This window comes from Onychostruthus taczanowskii, unplaced genomic scaffold, assembly GCF_017590055.1.
Source record: "Onychostruthus taczanowskii isolate IOZ18803 unplaced genomic scaffold, ASM1759005v1 scaffold73, whole genome shotgun sequence".
Classification (NCBI taxonomy): Eukaryota; Metazoa; Chordata; class Aves; order Passeriformes; family Passeridae; genus Onychostruthus; species Onychostruthus taczanowskii.
The window spans coordinates 3,305,636-3,323,316 of record NW_024505118.1 but is presented as its reverse complement, the minus strand read 5'-3'; the positions used below and the strand labels follow the sequence as shown (position 1 = coordinate 3,323,316).

The 17,681-nt window shown below is 48.7% G+C and overlaps 1 protein-coding gene across 1 annotated transcript in view; it reads left to right on the top strand.

The window, feature by feature from the left end:
• Positions 1-17,681, top strand: part of CLPB (caseinolytic mitochondrial matrix peptidase chaperone subunit B) — a 72,963-nt gene that overhangs the window by 29,551 nt on the left and 25,731 nt on the right. The window contains exons 5-6 of the mRNA XM_041422443.1: positions 1,792-1,920; positions 15,860-15,957. Coding sequence (XP_041278377.1) covers positions 1,792-1,920; positions 15,860-15,957 — 227 coding nt within the window. The remainder of the gene's footprint in view (positions 1-1,791; positions 1,921-15,859; positions 15,958-17,681) is intronic.

Below are 17,681 nucleotides of genomic sequence, written 5' to 3'. Positions count from 1 at the left end.
CATTTACATATTTCGTGTATAAATATTTTTTCATAAAAACATCCAAATCGAGAGGGTGTGCTCCACAACCACTGCGCAAAATATATTACAGACATTTATATGGATGGCAGGAAGGGAGACAGAGGGCTGAAAATTTCCAGGCACCCAGTGATGGATGGTGGACGAGGCTTCCCCTGACGCTTTATTGAGTTTCCGATGATTATCTTTCTCAGAGACATTTTTTACAGATGACGGCCGAGCTGTCACAACGGACCATGGGGGAAAAAAACCAACAATAATAACACTTTAATCTCTTTACTGCGCTGCTCCCTAGTATCTCAGATTCATCTTCCCTGACGCACGCAGTTCATTATCCTGCTCCTCCCTGGGTAGGAAATGACGACAAATAAATATACATACTCACCCTGTGTGCTTGGAGAAAGGACCCAGGGAAGGAAAGGAGCCAGGGCATTAATTGATCTTCCTGGAGGGACTGTGGTTCATTAGTGGAGATGCTGGGCTCGGACAGCATCAGGTATTCATCACAGTGTTTCTCTCTTCTGAACTTTTTGAATCTCCTAGAAATCTTTTGATGGCTCTTAGGAGGGACTGTGAAGAAGTCCCTGCAGCCCATCCATTTTCCAGCTCTGCTTGCTTTGTGATAGCACAGTATAAGGTATTCAGAGCACTTGGGAGCTCTCCCTGCTCCTGGATCTGGGTCTAATGAGTTTTGGGTACAGACCCTTTCACCAAGGAGCTGGACACACCTCCAGGAGCAGAATTTGGCCCACCAGGTGGGTGGTGTTCATTTGAATGGAGACAGCATATGCCAATTCCACCATCACTCATTCTCCATGGTGGGACAGCGTATTTATGGGGCTTCCTCTGGGCAACCTGTGCCATTGTCTCACCACCCTCACAGGGAAGAATTTCTTCCCAATATTCAATCTTACACTGCCCACTGTCAGTTTGAAGACATTCCTACTTGTCCTGTCACTATCTGCCGCTGTAAAAAGTCACTCTCTCTTTTTTTTTTTGCTGATGACTAAAGCAAAGAGTTTAAAATCCAGGTTTTCTAAAGCCTGATGCTTAAACCAGCTGCAGGAGAGCAGGGGTGCTGCAGACCCTTCCTTCAGACCCATGCTCTGCTGAGACAGACAGACTTATGTGCTGGAGACTCCCAAAATCAGGAATTTGCTTGAAGAGCAAGCCATGGTGGGGCAGCATTCATTCCTGTCCTAGTTTCCCTTCTGTTCGCTAAAAATGTTATTTAGATTAGATATTGGAAGAAATTCTGCCCTGTGAGAGTGCCAAGGCTCTGGTACAGGTTGCCCAGAGAAGCTGTGACTGGCCCATTGCTGGAAGTGTTCAAGACCAGGCTGAACAGAGCTTGGAGCAGCCTGGTCTCATGGAAGGTGTCCCTGCCTATGGCAGGGGGGTAGAACCAGATGAGCTTTAAGGTGTCTTCCAAGTCAAGCTATGCTGTTGCACTACAATAAATGGCTGGAAAAAGGCTAAAGTCTTTGTTCAGATGTTCTCCACCCACCTCCTCCCCTGTCTGGGCACTGTGTAGACACTCACTGGGATACATGGAAATCATGTTGTCCTTATTTCCACTGCTGCTCAGTGCAGTGGGGGCAATGGCCACCAGAAATCCACACTGGGGTCCTGTGGTCCCAGAAAAGGTCACAAAGCCCTTAATAAGCTTCCTGCTTGGTAAGGGGTGGTGGGTCCATGCTGCTGCTGCAAACCCAGATGAGCAGTTGCGTCGTTATCTCAGTGAGCTGAGCTTTCACTCTTTGTCCCCTGCAGTCCTTGTCACCCGGGAGGATGACTTCAACAACCGTCTCAACATCCGAGCCAACTTCAAGGGCTGCACAGCTCTACACTACGCAGTTCTGGCTGATGACTACCTGACAGTCAAACTGCTGCTGGATGCAGGTGAGTTTTGTAGTTCCACCCAGCCCATGGGCCAGGAGCACTTCTGAGTCAGCCCATCCTACAAAACTGTCAGGTTCAGACACAGGCCACACTCTGTCACTGTCACAATTTGGTGTGATTTGCTGTTTGTTTTCGTCTCTTTACTTTTCAGTTTCTGCGTTCCTGTTCATTTCCAGTAGTTTTTCTCCATGTGCTTTGGGTGGCTCTTCTCACCTTAGTCATTGAGTTTTCCCTTTTCTCGTGCAGTTAAACGTGCAGGGAATCATAGAATCCTGGAATGGTTTGGGTTGGAAGGAACTCAAAAATCATCCAATTCTAACCCTCTGCCGTGGGCAGGGACATCTTTCACAAGACCTGGTTGTGCCAAGCTGCATCCAACCTGGCCTTGAACACTTCCAGGGATGGGGCAGTCACAACCTCTCTGGGCAACCTGTACCAGGGCCTTGGCACCTTCAGAGGGAAGAATTTCTTCCCAATATCCCATCTAACCCTGCCCTCTGTCAATGGGAAGCCACTTCCCCTTCTGTCCCTCCAGGTTCTTGGAGCACTCTCCAGCTCCTTGGAGCCTCTTTAGGCACTGGCAGGTGCTCTAAGGTCTCCCTGGAGCCTTCCCTTCTCCAGGCTGAACACCCCAAGCTCTCCCAGCCTGTCTCCAGAGCAGAGGGACTTCAGCCCTTGGAGAGCTTCTGTGACCTCCTCTGTCCTCACTCCAGCAGCTCTACACCCTAGTTCTAATGTTGGGAGCCCCAGAGATGGACTGGGTGCACAACATGCCCCCACTGGTCTCTGCTTAGTATTTTTTCATTTCCCAGCTGCAGTATTTACTCAGGCCATCTGTCGTATCCCTCATGTCCCTTTGTGGAATGGAAGGGTCCCCACTAGGCCAGGAATGGATCTGCTCTGTAGACAAGGCACAGGATAGGTGCTGATACCCAGATGAAATGCTGGACACTCAAGTACTGTTGGCACCGGGACAATGCCACTCTTGTGAGGATTGATCAGAATTAGCTTATGCAGTTACTGGTCCTCTTGTTAAATCACAGGGCCCTTCTCCTCACAGAGCCTGTTTCACTGTCTTTTCTTGTATACTCACCTGGGCAACCTGTTCAGTGTTCAACTGTCTTCATGGGGAAAAGCTTATTAGCACTAGTGGAGTAGAATGAGAAGATGCATTTAGCCAACAGAATAGGAATGTGCTGCCCTGACAACGGTTTTTATATGTACCCTCCTGCTGTTCCTTCTGGGATGATATTTGTGACTCTTGTGCTGTTCTCCAGAGCTGGCATCTTCTTAGTGTGTATCTGCACATGCAGTGTGTCAGACCACCAAGCTGGTCTATAGTTCTGTTTTCTTCCAGATGTGATGTCCTTTGTTCCCAGCATTCTTTCTCCTCCAGCAATTTCAACAGCTCTCCTCCTGTGATGTCCCCAAAGTCACCTGGAGATGAGCCAGCCACATCACTGCTGTCCCTGTCTCAGGTGTATGCTGCCAGCAGCCTCGGCCAAGTGGAACATAAAGTAGTCACCTGTCACAGCCTGGCCCTACCAGAGACAGGCTCACTAGGGTCTGGTTGGCCAGATGCTGATTTTTGCAAAGATTTGAGGAATGTTGTAGTCTTTGTGGTGTAGGCATCTCAGAAGTTAATTCTAGGGAGGCAGACGAGTATGTAGTGGTATGACATGGTCTCATAAGGCTCATTCTTTAAGAAAGCGGCTAAAAAGATAATAGAAAGTAGCATCTGTGATGGCTAAACATCCCCAGATGGGATGAGGAAAATTAATTGGCAACATTGAACCTTGATACTCATCTGTATTATGTGCTTATTATCTTTCACAAATAGAAATATAAGAGTGAAAGGGTGAGATTCTGTAGCACTGGACTCCAGGTCAGGGTTTCCCTAGGAGCCTTACAGATACCAGAACCCCAGCTCCTGGCCATAAATTAACCCAAAACCAAAGGAACCAATTAAAGAAATTCTATTGCAAAGGCAGGGCTCCTTGCAGGGAAGGGAGCTGAAAAAGCAGGCAGCTGCTCAGGAAGCTGTGGGACTGTGTGGACATAGTATCTAGGAAGTCTTCAGAGAAAAATACGCCCCCCCCCAAGTGGGGTCCTTTGCATTTTTCTGACACAGAAGCCCCACTCAGTGTTCACAGCATGTGTGGGCATTGCATGAGCACAGAACCTGGCACGGTCACAGAGCACATGACTTACTGCATGTCTGTTCCATGGGCCAGCAGCACCTGCTCAGGGATCACTTGGCCATGGGCACTGACGGTCAGAAGTCTCCAACAAGACCTCTGGGTTCCCACAGTTGTGGGCAGGGATCCCCACAGGAGGAGCACAGCAGAGTGGAGCGGAGTGGAGGGCGCTTTACCTGTGGGTAAATGAGTTGTGAATGCACAGACCTGGAAGGGCTTTGCGGGAGAGTGCAAGGGGCTCTGGAGTGTTACAGAGAGTGGCAGTGGGGTTGAAGGGCTGGAAAAGTCCTTGCCGCAGCAGTATTGGGAACAGATCTATGCAGAGTCTGTCCTGGAGGCTGGAGAGTGTTTGAGATATGTCATGGTGTGAATCATAGAATCACAGGATGGTTTGAGCTGACCACTCCCAGCTCTCCCAGTGTGTCTCCGGAGCAGAGGGACTCAGCCCTCAAAGCACCTCTGTGGCCTCCTCTGGACTCACTCCAGCATTTTTAGATCCTTCTGTTGTTGGACCCCAGAGCTGGAGGCAGCACTGCAGGTGGGGTCTCACCGGAGTGGGGCAAAGGGGCAGAATCACCTGGAATAGCATTTTCTACAAAGATATCTGCTTCTCATTTCTGCCTTGGAAAACCTCCTTGCATGACACATATTATCAGGTGATTGAAAGTATAGGGCAGCTCCTTGGTTACCCTAAGTACAGGTAAATGATGGGTGCGAATAATTGAAGTTGGCACTGAAGAATTTTTTCATCCTGAATAAATCATTGTAAGGAGTAAGTCCACCTTATTTCTCCAGTTTGCTCTGCTTAGCTCTCCAAGTACTCTTCCAATTCAGGCCTCACTTCGCAGAGGCAACTGTTCTTTTTGTTCCAGAGATGTTTCTGTGTCTATCCTGGAGCCACTGCCATCCCTGTGAATGGCCCTTTCTCTGCCTGGTGCCCACAGAGAGTTCTTTGTTTGTAGCAGTGTCTCAGCTTGAAAGAACCCCCTTGGATCTCAGAAAAAAAGAAAAAAAAGCATTTAACAATCTGTGGGACTGTGTTTGTTTGTGTACAAATGGAAGGATTGTGTGAAATCAAAGTGGAAATTCAGAACTTAGCCAGAAGAGGTGATGGTCACTCATCACTGTTCCATTCTTAGTCCAGCCCCTCAGAAATCCTTCTGGATCCTGCTCAAGAGCAGCAGAGTTCATTTCCAAGCGGAAACCCTTGTCTTGTAGAGCATGTCCCAGTGCTCAGATCCTGGAGACAGCAACCCACCAGTGGGAATCTCCATTTGGCGATGGTGTGAAATTCCCATTGGAGTCCCTCCCAAAGTTGAGTTCACAGTGTTCCTCAGATTAATCCCTGTTCACCATCTTACCCACTTACCCTTTGCAGTCATGGTTTAGGATGCAGATTTATGAGGATTATTTGCTAAATGTAATAAACTTCACCTTTCTGACAGGTGGACTCTGAGCTGCTGGGGTGACAGCAGACCCTTCCCTGCCCTTTCAGCAAGTTTTGGGTGCTGGAATTGGATTTCCTGAGGGGTGCATGATAGGAGGATTTTGGGGCATTCACTGGAGGCGTTCCCCTCGTCCCAGTTCCATGCGATAACAAAGCAGGGGATCCCTGCCTCCTCATCAGTGTAATCTGGGATGAATACATGGCCAAGGGTCTTCATGTGGAGATCTAACACCGTTCAGCCCTTTGTGAGGGTAATGCCCCTGTGCTGCCATTGACATCGCACACAGGGTGGCTCCTGGTTTGCTGACATGGAACAGGCTTCCCTTGGTCTCTCCCTACACCTGCCTTTTACTAACTCTTCATTTACTCTCCCTCTAACTTCTCTCGCTGGTGCTCTGCCCTCGGGCCAAAGCCATTAACTGCCCAGCCTCTCTCTGCTCCAACCACTTCCCTACCCTCCTGTTGTTTTTTAAGGGAAGCCCCCTGCACTTGCCCCTCACCCCCCATCCCTAGCCTTTTGTGACCCATTCAGTGACTCGCTTGACCCCTCCAGGACCTTATAGCCCTTTGGTCAGCATGTGTGTGCCCAGCAGACCGCGAGATGAAGTGGCAGCTCTGTTGTCCTTTCGGGCAGTTGCTGGTGACATTTCACAGTCCCCTGACCTGAGGCGACACCATAAATATCGGTGTTTGGGGAAGGGGTGGGTGAGCACTCGCATCCACAGAGTGCACCGGTTGCTACTGCAGGCACAATTGATTCCAGGGACTTTGTGTTTAGCTCAGAGGAAGGCAGGCAGGGTCACCAGCTTGCTGGTGACAGAAGTCTCCTTGTTTTAGAGGGAGTTTTTATTATGTCAGTATTTAAGTGAAATAGCCAGAATTAAAAGGTGCAGCTTTCTGGCAATGGCATAACCCTGCCATGGAGCATAGCCAACATCAGCCTCCCTTCTGCAAACGGTTCTGCTCCAGAATCTGTTGCTGAAATGCAGGGAGACACTGATTCATGTACCCACAGTCATGGAGATTGTTCAAGGGCTGGAGCCCCTCTGCTCTGGAGACAGGCTGGGAGAGCTGGGGTTGTTCACCTTGGAGAACAGAAGGCTCCTGGGAGACATTAGAGGACCTGCCAGTGCCTAAAGAGGCTCCAAAGATAGCTGGAGAGGGCCTCTGGATAAGTGCATGGAGTCGCAGGACAAGTCAGGGCTCCCCACTGACAGAGGGCAGGGTTAGATGGGATATTGGGAAGAAATTCTTCCCTGTGAGGGTGGTTAGGCCCTGGCACAGGTTGCCCAGAGCAGCTGTGGCTGCCCCACCTCTGGGAGTGTTCCAGGCCGGGTTGGATAGGTCTGTGAGCAACCAGGTCTTGTGGAATATGTCCCTGCCCATGGCAGGGGAGTGGAATGAGGTGGGCTTTAAGGTCTGTTCAGCCCAAACAATCTTGTGATTCTGTTGTTCAGAGCTGGGGACAGCACTGCTGGTGCTCAGAGATTTACTCTGCAGGTAAATGACCCTTCTTCCAGCATGAGAAACCGTTCCCTTTTCACAGCCTTGTACTGGGAAGAGTTGTCATAGCTGTGGTAACCTTTCAGTAAATTAAAGTTATACTAGATAGAGCATAGAAGAAGGTGCTGCAGGAACTGTCTTAGGTTGGAGCTTACAAAATGCAAAATCAGAATATTGTGAGCACTTGCTTATGTATACATCTGAGAAAGTAGGCACAGGAAGAAGCATAGAAGCAAGGTTCCCCTGGTGTGTAGCAGCTCAGCTGCAATTTTTCTGGGATCTCAAATTTAATTTCCAAGTGCTTTTCCAAGGTGTGTTTGGAGGGTGTGTGTATGTGTGTGTGTGTGTGTCCATGTAGCAGTGTAGCAAGGGGTTGTCTGAACTGTCATCTGCTGACATGTTGAAGTGTTGTTTCTACATGGTTGTGAGGCAGGGCACTACTCCGCTGCTGCACGTAGGTGGGTAGGGGCTTATATTTCCTACCCTTGCCTAAAAATAGAGCAGCTCCTTCCTTCAGAGATTGACCCATGCCAATTCATGGGACTTCTCCTCTCTCTATCCCCACTGCAGAAACCAACACCTGCCCTCCTGCCAAACCTGAGCAGGCTCCATATGTTCCCCCATTCTCCCCAGTGCTCTCCTCATCCCTGACTGCCCTGCTTTCTATTTCCCATCTTCAGAAATCAGCCCCTCGGCTCCCAGCCCCTCCTAGAGCCAGCACACAGGCTGACCAGGCTGTTACTGCATTGGAAATGCCTCCTGCAATACATCCACAGGGGGATCACATGATCACAAAATGGTTTGGGTCATAAGGGGCCTTAAAGGTCTTCTCATTCCACCCCACTGCCATGGGCAGGGACACCTTCCATTAGTTTAGATTGCTCCAACCCCATCCAACCTGGATGCCCCATGCCCCCATAGGCATGGGGCAGCCACAGCTTCTCTGGGCAGCCTGTGCAAGGGCCTCACCAACCTCACATGGAAGAATTTCTTCCTAATACCCAATCTAACCCTGCCCTCTGTCAATGGGAAGCCACTCCCCCTTGTCCTGTCACTCCTTGCCCTTGTCCAAAAGTCCTCTTCAGCAATCTTGGAGTCTCTCATCTCTAATTAGATGTGAAAGAGAGAGAGGAAGAAATGAACATAACATTTGTGAAAACATTTTAGCTGAAGCTGCAATAACCTGGTCTGCTGAACTCGATTTGCTAGTAAATTTAGCCCAGTGCATTTGTTTGTAATGTTGTGCACTCGTCTCCTCACTCCAATGTAATTGCAGATCTTATGAGTAGGGTGAGTGATGGGTAAAAAGATTATTGAGCCAGCATTGCAAGGGATGGGTTTTGGACATCAGAAAGCAAAAGTGCTTATGGTATTCTCTGGAAAAATCAGGTTCTAATTAATTGGGTTTTTCTAACCCAATTAATTTCTTATTAACTACTGCTTGATATATCTTGGAGTGTTTTCTGTTCCATCCCAGATTAAAAGAGTCTATTCTTCCAGAGGGAGAGTGAAGGATATCCCTAGAGAGTAGGCTTTCAGGTCCCCAGCAGCCACTTCCAGAGAGGAGAGAGCTTTGGTTTTAACATATCCGGAGAAAGTAACATTGAGGTTTTGCTGCAGTCAGCAGTTACCACAGTAAAAAAGAACTCAGGGCAGAACTCCTTCCTCTCTACAACTCCCCAAAAAAAGGGTGGAGTCAGGTGGGGGTCAGGCTCTTCTCCCAGGCAAAAAGTAACAGGATTAGAGGAAACTGCCTCGAGTTGTGCCAGGGGAAGTTTTGTTTGAATATGGGGAAAATTTCTCCCCTAAAAGGGATGTTCAGGCTTGTTCACTGCCCAGGACAGTGTTGGAGTCCCCATCCATGGAGGGATTTAAAAGCCTTGTGGGTGTGGCAATTAGGGACATGGGTTGTGATGAGGGAGTGGTTGGACTTGATGGTCTGGCGAGGCTTTTCCAACTGAGGAAATTCCATGAAACTATTCTATGACTCTAAGACAGACTCTGTAAACCACGCTGTGCAGAGTAAAGCTCTGCACAGCCCTGTGTGACTTCCTCCCATTTTTCCTCTAGAGTGGCTAGGACAGGGTTTGGCTTACAAGCAGGTCAGAGTATACAAATGCAGCCACTGTGGATGCAGCTGTCCCCAGGAATGCAAGTCCCAGTGGCTGGCTAGGCCCTTTTTGGTGAGTCACAGGCATGGTAGCTGTCTTGGGTGGTCTGTTGTGGAGGTTTGCTGCCCTGACCAGCTGTCATGCCAGAGTGCCTGACATCCTCTCTCCCTCTCCATGCTCATATTTACAAGGGAATCGGATAAATTCTGTATTGATTCCTTCTGTTGCACTGTAAATTTTGCAAAAGATGATTAAATAGTGCAATAGCATCTGCGAGTGCCGAGGCTCAATATGTTCTGGGCCGGCATATCGATCCTTCGTCTGACCGCAGCCAGCTCCACTCCCTACCATGCCAGACCAGTAATTAAAATCCTATGAAACTGGGATTTAGAAACCAATCATATCCCAGCATTGAGGCATCCAGCATCCCACTGTGGTGACAGCAATAAGAGTCCAAAGTGCCAGCACATTTCTGTCTGTGTTGAAGCACTTAGGAATAGTTTTCCCTTAGGACAGGGGAGTAAACAGATCCCTCTTGAAGTGTTTCTGGGGACAAACTTGACAGTGACATGTTTGGCATGATCTTAAGAGCTCTGCACACACGGGTATGTGAAGAAAGGGTGATGGATATATAGGAAGAGTATGATTTTGTAGTTTCCTCTCTTACCTTACAAAACAAGAGTCAGGAGTCAGGTGGATTCTTTTCACACACAGTTGTCAAGTAGGCATAGACCAAATTACACTCAGGTTCCATTAAGGCAAGAGTGAAAGGTGCACGCATTTAAGACATTCATTCATTCATTCCCTATTTCTTCTATTGCAACTTTCCCATTTGCCATAGAGTCAGAGAACAGTTTTGGATTGGAAGCAACCTTCAGGCAGGCTCATTTTGTTCCAAACCCTCACCATGGATAGGACACCTCTCAATAGATCAGGTTGCTCCAAGTCCTGTCCAGCCTGGCCTTGATCTTTATCACTTATGGAAACTCATCATCTCAGGTTGACTTCCAGCTTCTAATAAGGCTTAGAGGTCCTAGCTTTCATTCCTAAAGAAGGGGCTTCTTTAAAATCCTTTTTTATCTGTGGGTTTTTTGCATTTAATTTGCCAGAGTAAACACTTCATTAGATTTTCTTCATCTCCCCTGGGTTTGGAAGGATGATGGTGTGGTTTCTCCCTTTAGGAGAAGGTCCTAACTCTTCTTATGATAAGGACTTTAATAAATATCATGGGTTTCTTCAGTCTTTACATCCATGTTTCTGACAGTTACCTGCTGGTGGGCTGCTGCTTTCTTTTGAGCAAGATCCATGTTTTCCGCTTGTGGTACAAAGCTCCTCAGCCATGGATTCTTTGCTGGATTTTCTGGTGAGGAAGTTTGGCATGAACATGTGTCCCATTGCGGTGTAGTACTTAGGAGCTGAGGTTTGGAGAAAGCGTTTTGCTTTGTCCAAGTATGAATTAAGGCTTGCACCTTATCTTGGAAGTTTTCTGACTGCCAGAGCTCTTAGTCTCTGGTTTCCACCAGTTTAACAATTTATTGGTGTTGTGCTCTTTATCCTTGCAGTCCCTGGGCTAGTTTTCTGTGTGTTGTAGTGCCCTGCAGTGTCTCAGAGGGGTGACCTTCATGCTGTATTTTCACTGCTTGGTCAGGGCATTTCATTCTGTACTAATCCTGTGTCACTGGCTCATACGATCACCTTTCTTACCTTCATTTTGTTTCCAGTCTTTAATCGCTGACCTCACCACTCCACCAGTGGGGCTCAGTCCTTTCCTGCAGTCCAGTTTACATGCTGCTTCAACCAGTCTCCTCCTTTGCCTCTGTTCCATCTTATGCATCCCGGTCCTGAAACTGTTGTGTCTGTCCTAGTACATAAAGATTTGTGTTCAGTCTGGTTCACAAGGTTTGGGAGCACTGGTTAAGCTGCACCTCCAAGAGGACCTCTCCTTGCTGGTTGCTACCTGCCCTTGTCAGCATCTGACCTTCGTCTCAGAGCTCTGGATATATGCTTTTCCATGTAAACTCTACCCCAGAAATGTCTAATTCTTAGTTAAGTCTAAACTCTTCCTTCACAGAATCACATAATGATTTGGATTGGAAGGATTAAGCTCATCTAGTTCCATCCCCTGCCATGGGCATGATCACCTTCCACTAGAACAGGTTGCTCTAAGACCCATCCAATCTGGCTGGACAAATTTAGGTTGTAAAGGCTTGTTGTGCTTTGAGAGTGAGGGCACTGGACCAAGGGAGCACAGACCTTATTCCCTAGAACTTTGTGAGGGCTGCTGTCAGCCCAGGGCTGTGCATTAGGCAGCACTTGATGTGGTGGAACTGCAGCTGGTGCAGGTGGACAATAAGACCAAGGCGATCTTGGCTTGTGTCACCAATAGGGTGGCCAGCAGGACTAGGACAATGACTGATCCCTGTACCGGGCACTGCTGAGGTTGCACCTCAAATCTTGGGGTGGGTTTTGTGCCACTTATGGGAAAAAATGGAGGTTCAGGTGGGACCCTCTCACTCTCTACTACTACTCAAAAGGAGGTTGTAGCCAGGTTCTCCGAGGCAACAAGTGACAGGACAAGAAGAAACGGCCTCAAGTTGCTCCAGGAGAAATTTAGGTTGAATATTAGAGGAAATTTCTTACCTGAAAGTGTTGTCCAGCCCTGGCACAGGCTTCCCAGGGCAGTGGTGGGGTCCCCATCCCTGGAGAGATTTAATAGATGTGTAGATGTGGCACGTGGGAACATCCTGGTCTAGGGTGATGGCCACTCAATGTGTCCACTTCCAGCACCCTCAGCAGCCACCACCATGGCTTTGGTACTTCCAAGCTCCTCTTTCTGGGATTTAGTTCCCTTCAACAGAAAAAAAAAGTTTATTTCCTGCTCACTTCTGGGATATTGGATCCAGCAGAGTCTGCTGCAAGGAAAGGGGTGCTTCCCAAGTCCCCTCAGTGTGCTGGAGCGCAGGATGGGTCCAAGGCAGTGACCTAGGCAGAATGGGTGCTCACAGAGCCTGGTAAAAGATATTGAGGTACTCCTGGGTGCAGTGCCTTGAGGAGCAGAGAGAAGAGCCCCAAGTTTCATCCTTGCTGCCTGTACCCAGGTCTTGCCTGTACCTGTCCTGCCCAGGGGCCAAGTGTGCTCAGACCCTCCGCTCAGGACAAACTCGGTGCTGGGGGTCTGTGTTGGAGAGAATAGCTTTATACTGGAGAGAATGGCTTTGTACTGATTCAATGGCTTTATACTGGGGAGAATGGCAAGAGGGTTGGAAATAAATGGTCTTTATGGTCCCTTTGGACTCAAACCAGTCAGCAATTCTGTGATTCTATGAAATGGTTTTATAGTGGGGAAAATGTCTTCATACGGGGAGGAACGGTTTTATACTGGGCAGAGTGGCTTTATGCAGTGGCTGTATGATGTAGGTGGGGATTTGATCTTCTCTGAGTTAACAAGTGATAGATAGGACAAGAAGAAATGGCCTCAAGTTGTGCCAGGGGAGGTTTACGTTGGATATGGGGAAAATTCCTTCCCTTGAAGGGTTGTCCAGCCCTGGCACAGGCTGCCCAAAGCAGTGGTGGAGTCCCCATCCCTGAAAGGGATGGCTGTGTAGTTGTGGCACTTGGGGACATGGGTTAGTGGTGGCCCTGGCTGTGCTGGGGGAGTGGATGGCCTCAATGGTGTCAGAGAACTTTTCATACCTAAAATATTCTGTGATTCTATCCCTGTTGAATGGCTTTATAGTGGGAGAATGGCTTTTCCCTGACTGAAGCAGTGCAGTCTTCTGTGCCGGAGACTTGCACAAGCACTCAGTTTCCACCTCCACCATATCATACCTTCTGGACACCGGAGAAGGAAGATAGGAGACATTGAACATTTTGGCATCTTGTCTTTCCATAACACAGGTCAGCACAGGCCACTGCTGCTGCCCAGCTCATTTCCAGGCAGAACCTCTGGAGTGGCATCAGACAGGGACTGTGTCATGCCAGTTCTCTGTCCCCACACCCGCTGCTGGGAACAGCACAGGACCCAAACACTCAGCAGGAGGCTACCTGTGGGTATGCCCAGGACAGGAGGTTTCACACCATCTGGCTGGGCTGTGAAACAAGGTCCTCAAGAGTCCGTTCCTTGTCCCAGTACTCAGGGCTTTCTCAAGCTGTGATCTGTCCACTCTTCGGAGCAGTGTCATTCTCTGGTTGTCTGTATGAGGTTCCAACGCCACTGTGTGCCACTGTGTTCTGGCCACAGCAGGCTCAGATCTGCTAGTCTTCTGCCCTGACAGGATGGAGTGACAAGAGCAGGGTTGTGGGGCTGCCAAGGACACAGGGAACATCACAGGGATGTTCCTCCAGGTTCTGTCTGTGCCCTTTGGCATTCTCCTTTTCCTTCTGCCATCTCCCTCCTTTTGCTATCCCCCTCCCTATCCTGACAGCAGTGGGGGCCCTAAATACCAGTATCCGCTGCGTCGCCAGCTCTATTGACAGTTATCCAGAATCTGAAGGAATTCAAGACAAATTGTTAAGAGGAGAGAGTTAATAAAATTTGAAAAATTGAGGCCTGTCACTCCACTAAACTTTTTTCGATCCCACTGACAGAAACATATTTCCCCAATGAGTGACCTTCTGCAGCTGCTGCAGCGCCACAATGCTGGGCGGGTGCAGGGAGAGAGGCCCCACGCTATTTATCAAATATTATCAGCCGGGGCCTTCTAATATGAGCATGGAGGGTGGGAGGAGGCCACGGGCTCATACAGCCTGAGGTGCTGCCCAGGTGTCCATCTCCAGCTACAGACAGCGAGTGGGAGGTGACAAATTGCCTTCTATTAAGTCGTGGAAGGTTGACGTCCCCTTGGATACTGCTGCAGCCTGTGGCACAGGGTGGGAGAGGGCAGGAGAGGAGGTGGGGGTGTGGAGTGGGGTCAGCCAGGGCACCGACAGACCAGTGGCCACTTTTACCTTCTATTAGCAAGCCAAGTGATACTGTTATTTATGGCAGCATAATATTTTATTGCTGCCGGTACTCGAGGTTGGAATCGACCAGTTATAGGAGTCAGGTTCTATCAATTATTGCAGCAATTAGTCAAGTCGTCAAAGCCATTAACAGGGGGATTAGGCCAATATTGGAGAGCCATTATTGATAGATCCAGGGCACAGCTAAACAAACCCTCCATCAGAAATGAAAGCAGGCCTAGCCTCGAGTATGTCATCATTTGGAGAAGTCAGGAACATGCCCCACTGGTCACTGCATAGACCCAGGTGGGTTTTGGCGGGGGGGGGATCATGGCAGTGCTGTCTCTTTAATGTATATGGAGCAGCTAGCCCGGCAGTGTGTAATCTCACCTGTCTTGATCATGGTTTTTATTTGTGAAGACAAGGCTTGCCATAGAAATTAGTCCATGTCAAATGTTTATGGAGCACATTTTTCATTCTGTAAGCAAATATAGTTCCTTGATGCCAATGCCTAGGAATGGCTAATCTCTCCGGCTCCGCTCCCACACAGTCCCCTTAATTCATTCATCTGTTCTGATTGCTGCTTGCCATTACTGAGCATCCTGGTGCTTTACACTGTCTCATGGCACAGAAGCAGCTTGGTCTGCCTCTGCCAAGGTACTTGTCTCACTCCCATGTTTTCAGCATGGTCAGAGAATGATTCAGGCTGGAAGGGACACAAGTGGAGTCATCTGCACCAACTCCCCTGCTCAGGCAGGAGCACATTAAACAGAATTGCAGTGGAAGGATTGGAATAGAAGACATCCTGGACCTGCTGGGCACAGTTATGGGGTCTTCCTCCACCAGATTGTTTTCCAAGGCTTGATAACTAGTGGGATGGTCAGTTTCAGCACCAGTTTGGGGAGTTTGGGACCAATTTGAAGGTTCATTCTCATAAACTCTGGCAGTTAGGAGCTGCTGTGGGGTCATGGAGTGCACCAGTGTTAGTGACAAGTCTCTGCCTTAGAGACAGCTCCTGAGATACTGAGAGTGAGAGATGCATCCCGAGACCTTGTTTGCCCCTCCAGCTATTGCCCATTACCCCTGCCTCCTGACACCACCAAGTTTCCCCCTGTATACTTCCCATCACTGCAACTGGGCCAGTTTGACATGGAATGCTCTTCTGCAATCCAGTGTATCTAGGAAGGAGAGCTCTCTGTGTGTGTGTGTGTTTCTGTGGGGTGCCCATCCAACTCAGTCTAGCTCAGTCTTTGGGATTTGTTGGTTTGGGGTTTTTTTAAATTATACTGCAAGGAAGGGTGTGATTTTCCCCCAGAAGTGCTCCAGGGGCTCAGTGGAGCAGCTGGTTCACAGGCAACAGCCAGCTCCAGCTTCAGCTCCAGCTTCAGCTCCAGCTGGCATAGGCAGCATATCCAGTTGAAGCTGTAATGGTCCCATGTGGCTCCCATAGGACTGAGAGTGGGTGCTTTTGTGAGACTGTATTTCCTTCTGGTGACCATGTGCTCTCATCCCCCCTCAGCAGCTCTTCACTGACAAGCCAGCTGTTAGCAATGGCAATCCCTTTTCTTCCTCCCTGGAGATCTGTGCTTGTAACTGCTGGTTGTACATTCTCTCTTTCTGATCCAGACACGCTCCAGAGCAAAGGTTAGGAGGGGACACAGAGAGGATGTGCTTCCTGCTCCTTCTGCCCCAAGACTGAACTCTGAGCTCCTGATCTTATTCATTTCTTGTGCTGTCAGGTGCCAACCCCCTGCAGAAGAATGAAATGGGACACACACCCCTGGATTACGCCCGTGAAGGGGAGGTCATGAACCTTCTGAGAGCTTCAGAGGCAAAGGTGAGCCTGAGATTCTGGCCAGTTTGGGTTTCCTTTCCCACTACAAGAACAATTGTAAAGAAGTCATGTGGATGTGGCATGTGGGGACATGGATTAGTGGTGGCCTTGGTAGGGCTGGGTGAGCAGCTGGACTCGAAGATCTGAAAGCTCTTTTCCAATCCAAATCATTCTACAATTTTAGGGTGCAAGTGATGGAAGGCCACCTTAGCACCCCTGAAGCTCAATCCTTTTCCAAAAAATGTCTGTAAAAATTAAGAATGCGATGCATAAGGAGAAATATCCGTTTCTGTAGTATTTTAACTGTTACTGTGCCCACCTCTTCCAACTTACCATTTCTCACTCAGGAGTGACCTGTCCAGGACCAGTAATGCTGCTCTGTGCCCCCTGGATGCAGTAAAATCCAGAGCCTGTTTTTACTGTATTTTGTGAAACTGTCTGTCAAACAAGCAGGGCTGAAAATCCAGAGTCCAGCTATGGCCTTGAGATCCAGGTGTTCATGTGCACCAACCTAAGGTAAAAGGCACCCATTTCCATGGTGGGATCTCATCCCTTCAGCCTCCGTGTCCCAGTTGCTTTAAAGAAGGAAAAGAAACACATTTGCCATCATGATTTCAATAAAAATGCCAGGAATCAGTACATTTGTGGTGCAGTGTGCTACTAAACAATGAGGGTTCTGCAGCTGGATCTCAGGGATTTAAAATTCCTGGGCAGAGGCCTTGTTCAGTGAATTATCAATGGGTAGGAGAGGCCATCACAGCAGTTGCAAGTGATGCCTCATCCCTGGAAGTGTTCAAGACCAGATTGGTTGGGGTTTGGAGCAACCTGGTCAGTGGAAGGTGTCTCTGGACATGGGAGGGGTTGGAACTGAGTGATCTTTAAGATCACTTCCAACCCAAACCCTTCTGTGGTGCCTTGTGAGCATCATCTCTCCAAGCAGCACAGATCAGCTAGGGCAGGAGACTCCCAGATAAGGGACATTCCCTTGTCACCAGACCAAAAGAGCAGGAGCTGAGGCACAAGGGGACCAGGTTTGTTCCTGGCTGCAAATTCCTCTGACATTGTATACATCAGTGTTTGTTCTATGGGTTTGGAATTTAAACTTGCATGCTATAAACCTGAGGCTAAGAGCTTACCAGAAGTGGAGGATGAAGGTAATTAAAACCATGTCAATTACTGCACTTAGAAGGTATTATCATGAAATAAACCCGCCAGGTGTCAACTGCTGCACTGTCTTTGCTCACCTCTTAAAGTCATCGCTCAGGCAGGAGTTCAAAACCACATTCCTCAGTGCTGAATAAAGTCCACTGAATAAAGATCACTGACAGAGTGATCTTTCCTCTGGGGCTCTCCATACTCCTTCCTGGCAAAGGAAATCCTGCCATGCCTGTCCTCTGTGGTCCTGATGGCTGCTTTTGTAGCCAGTAGCACTATGTGGTCACTTTGACAGCTCTGAGAGCAGGTTTTCATAAAAGCATTAAGGCAGGAACCTTAAAGCTCGTCTCGTTCCACTCCACAGCCATAAGCAGGGACACCTTCCACTAGACCTGTTTGCTCCAAGCCCCATCCAACCCAGCCTAGAGTACTTCCAAGCATGGAACAGCCGCAGCTTCTATAGGCAACCTGTGTCAGGGCCTCACCATCCTCACAGGGAAGAATTTCTTCCCAATATCCCATCTAATTCTGCCCTCTGTCTTCCAGGGGGAAGCCATTCCCCCTTGTCCTAT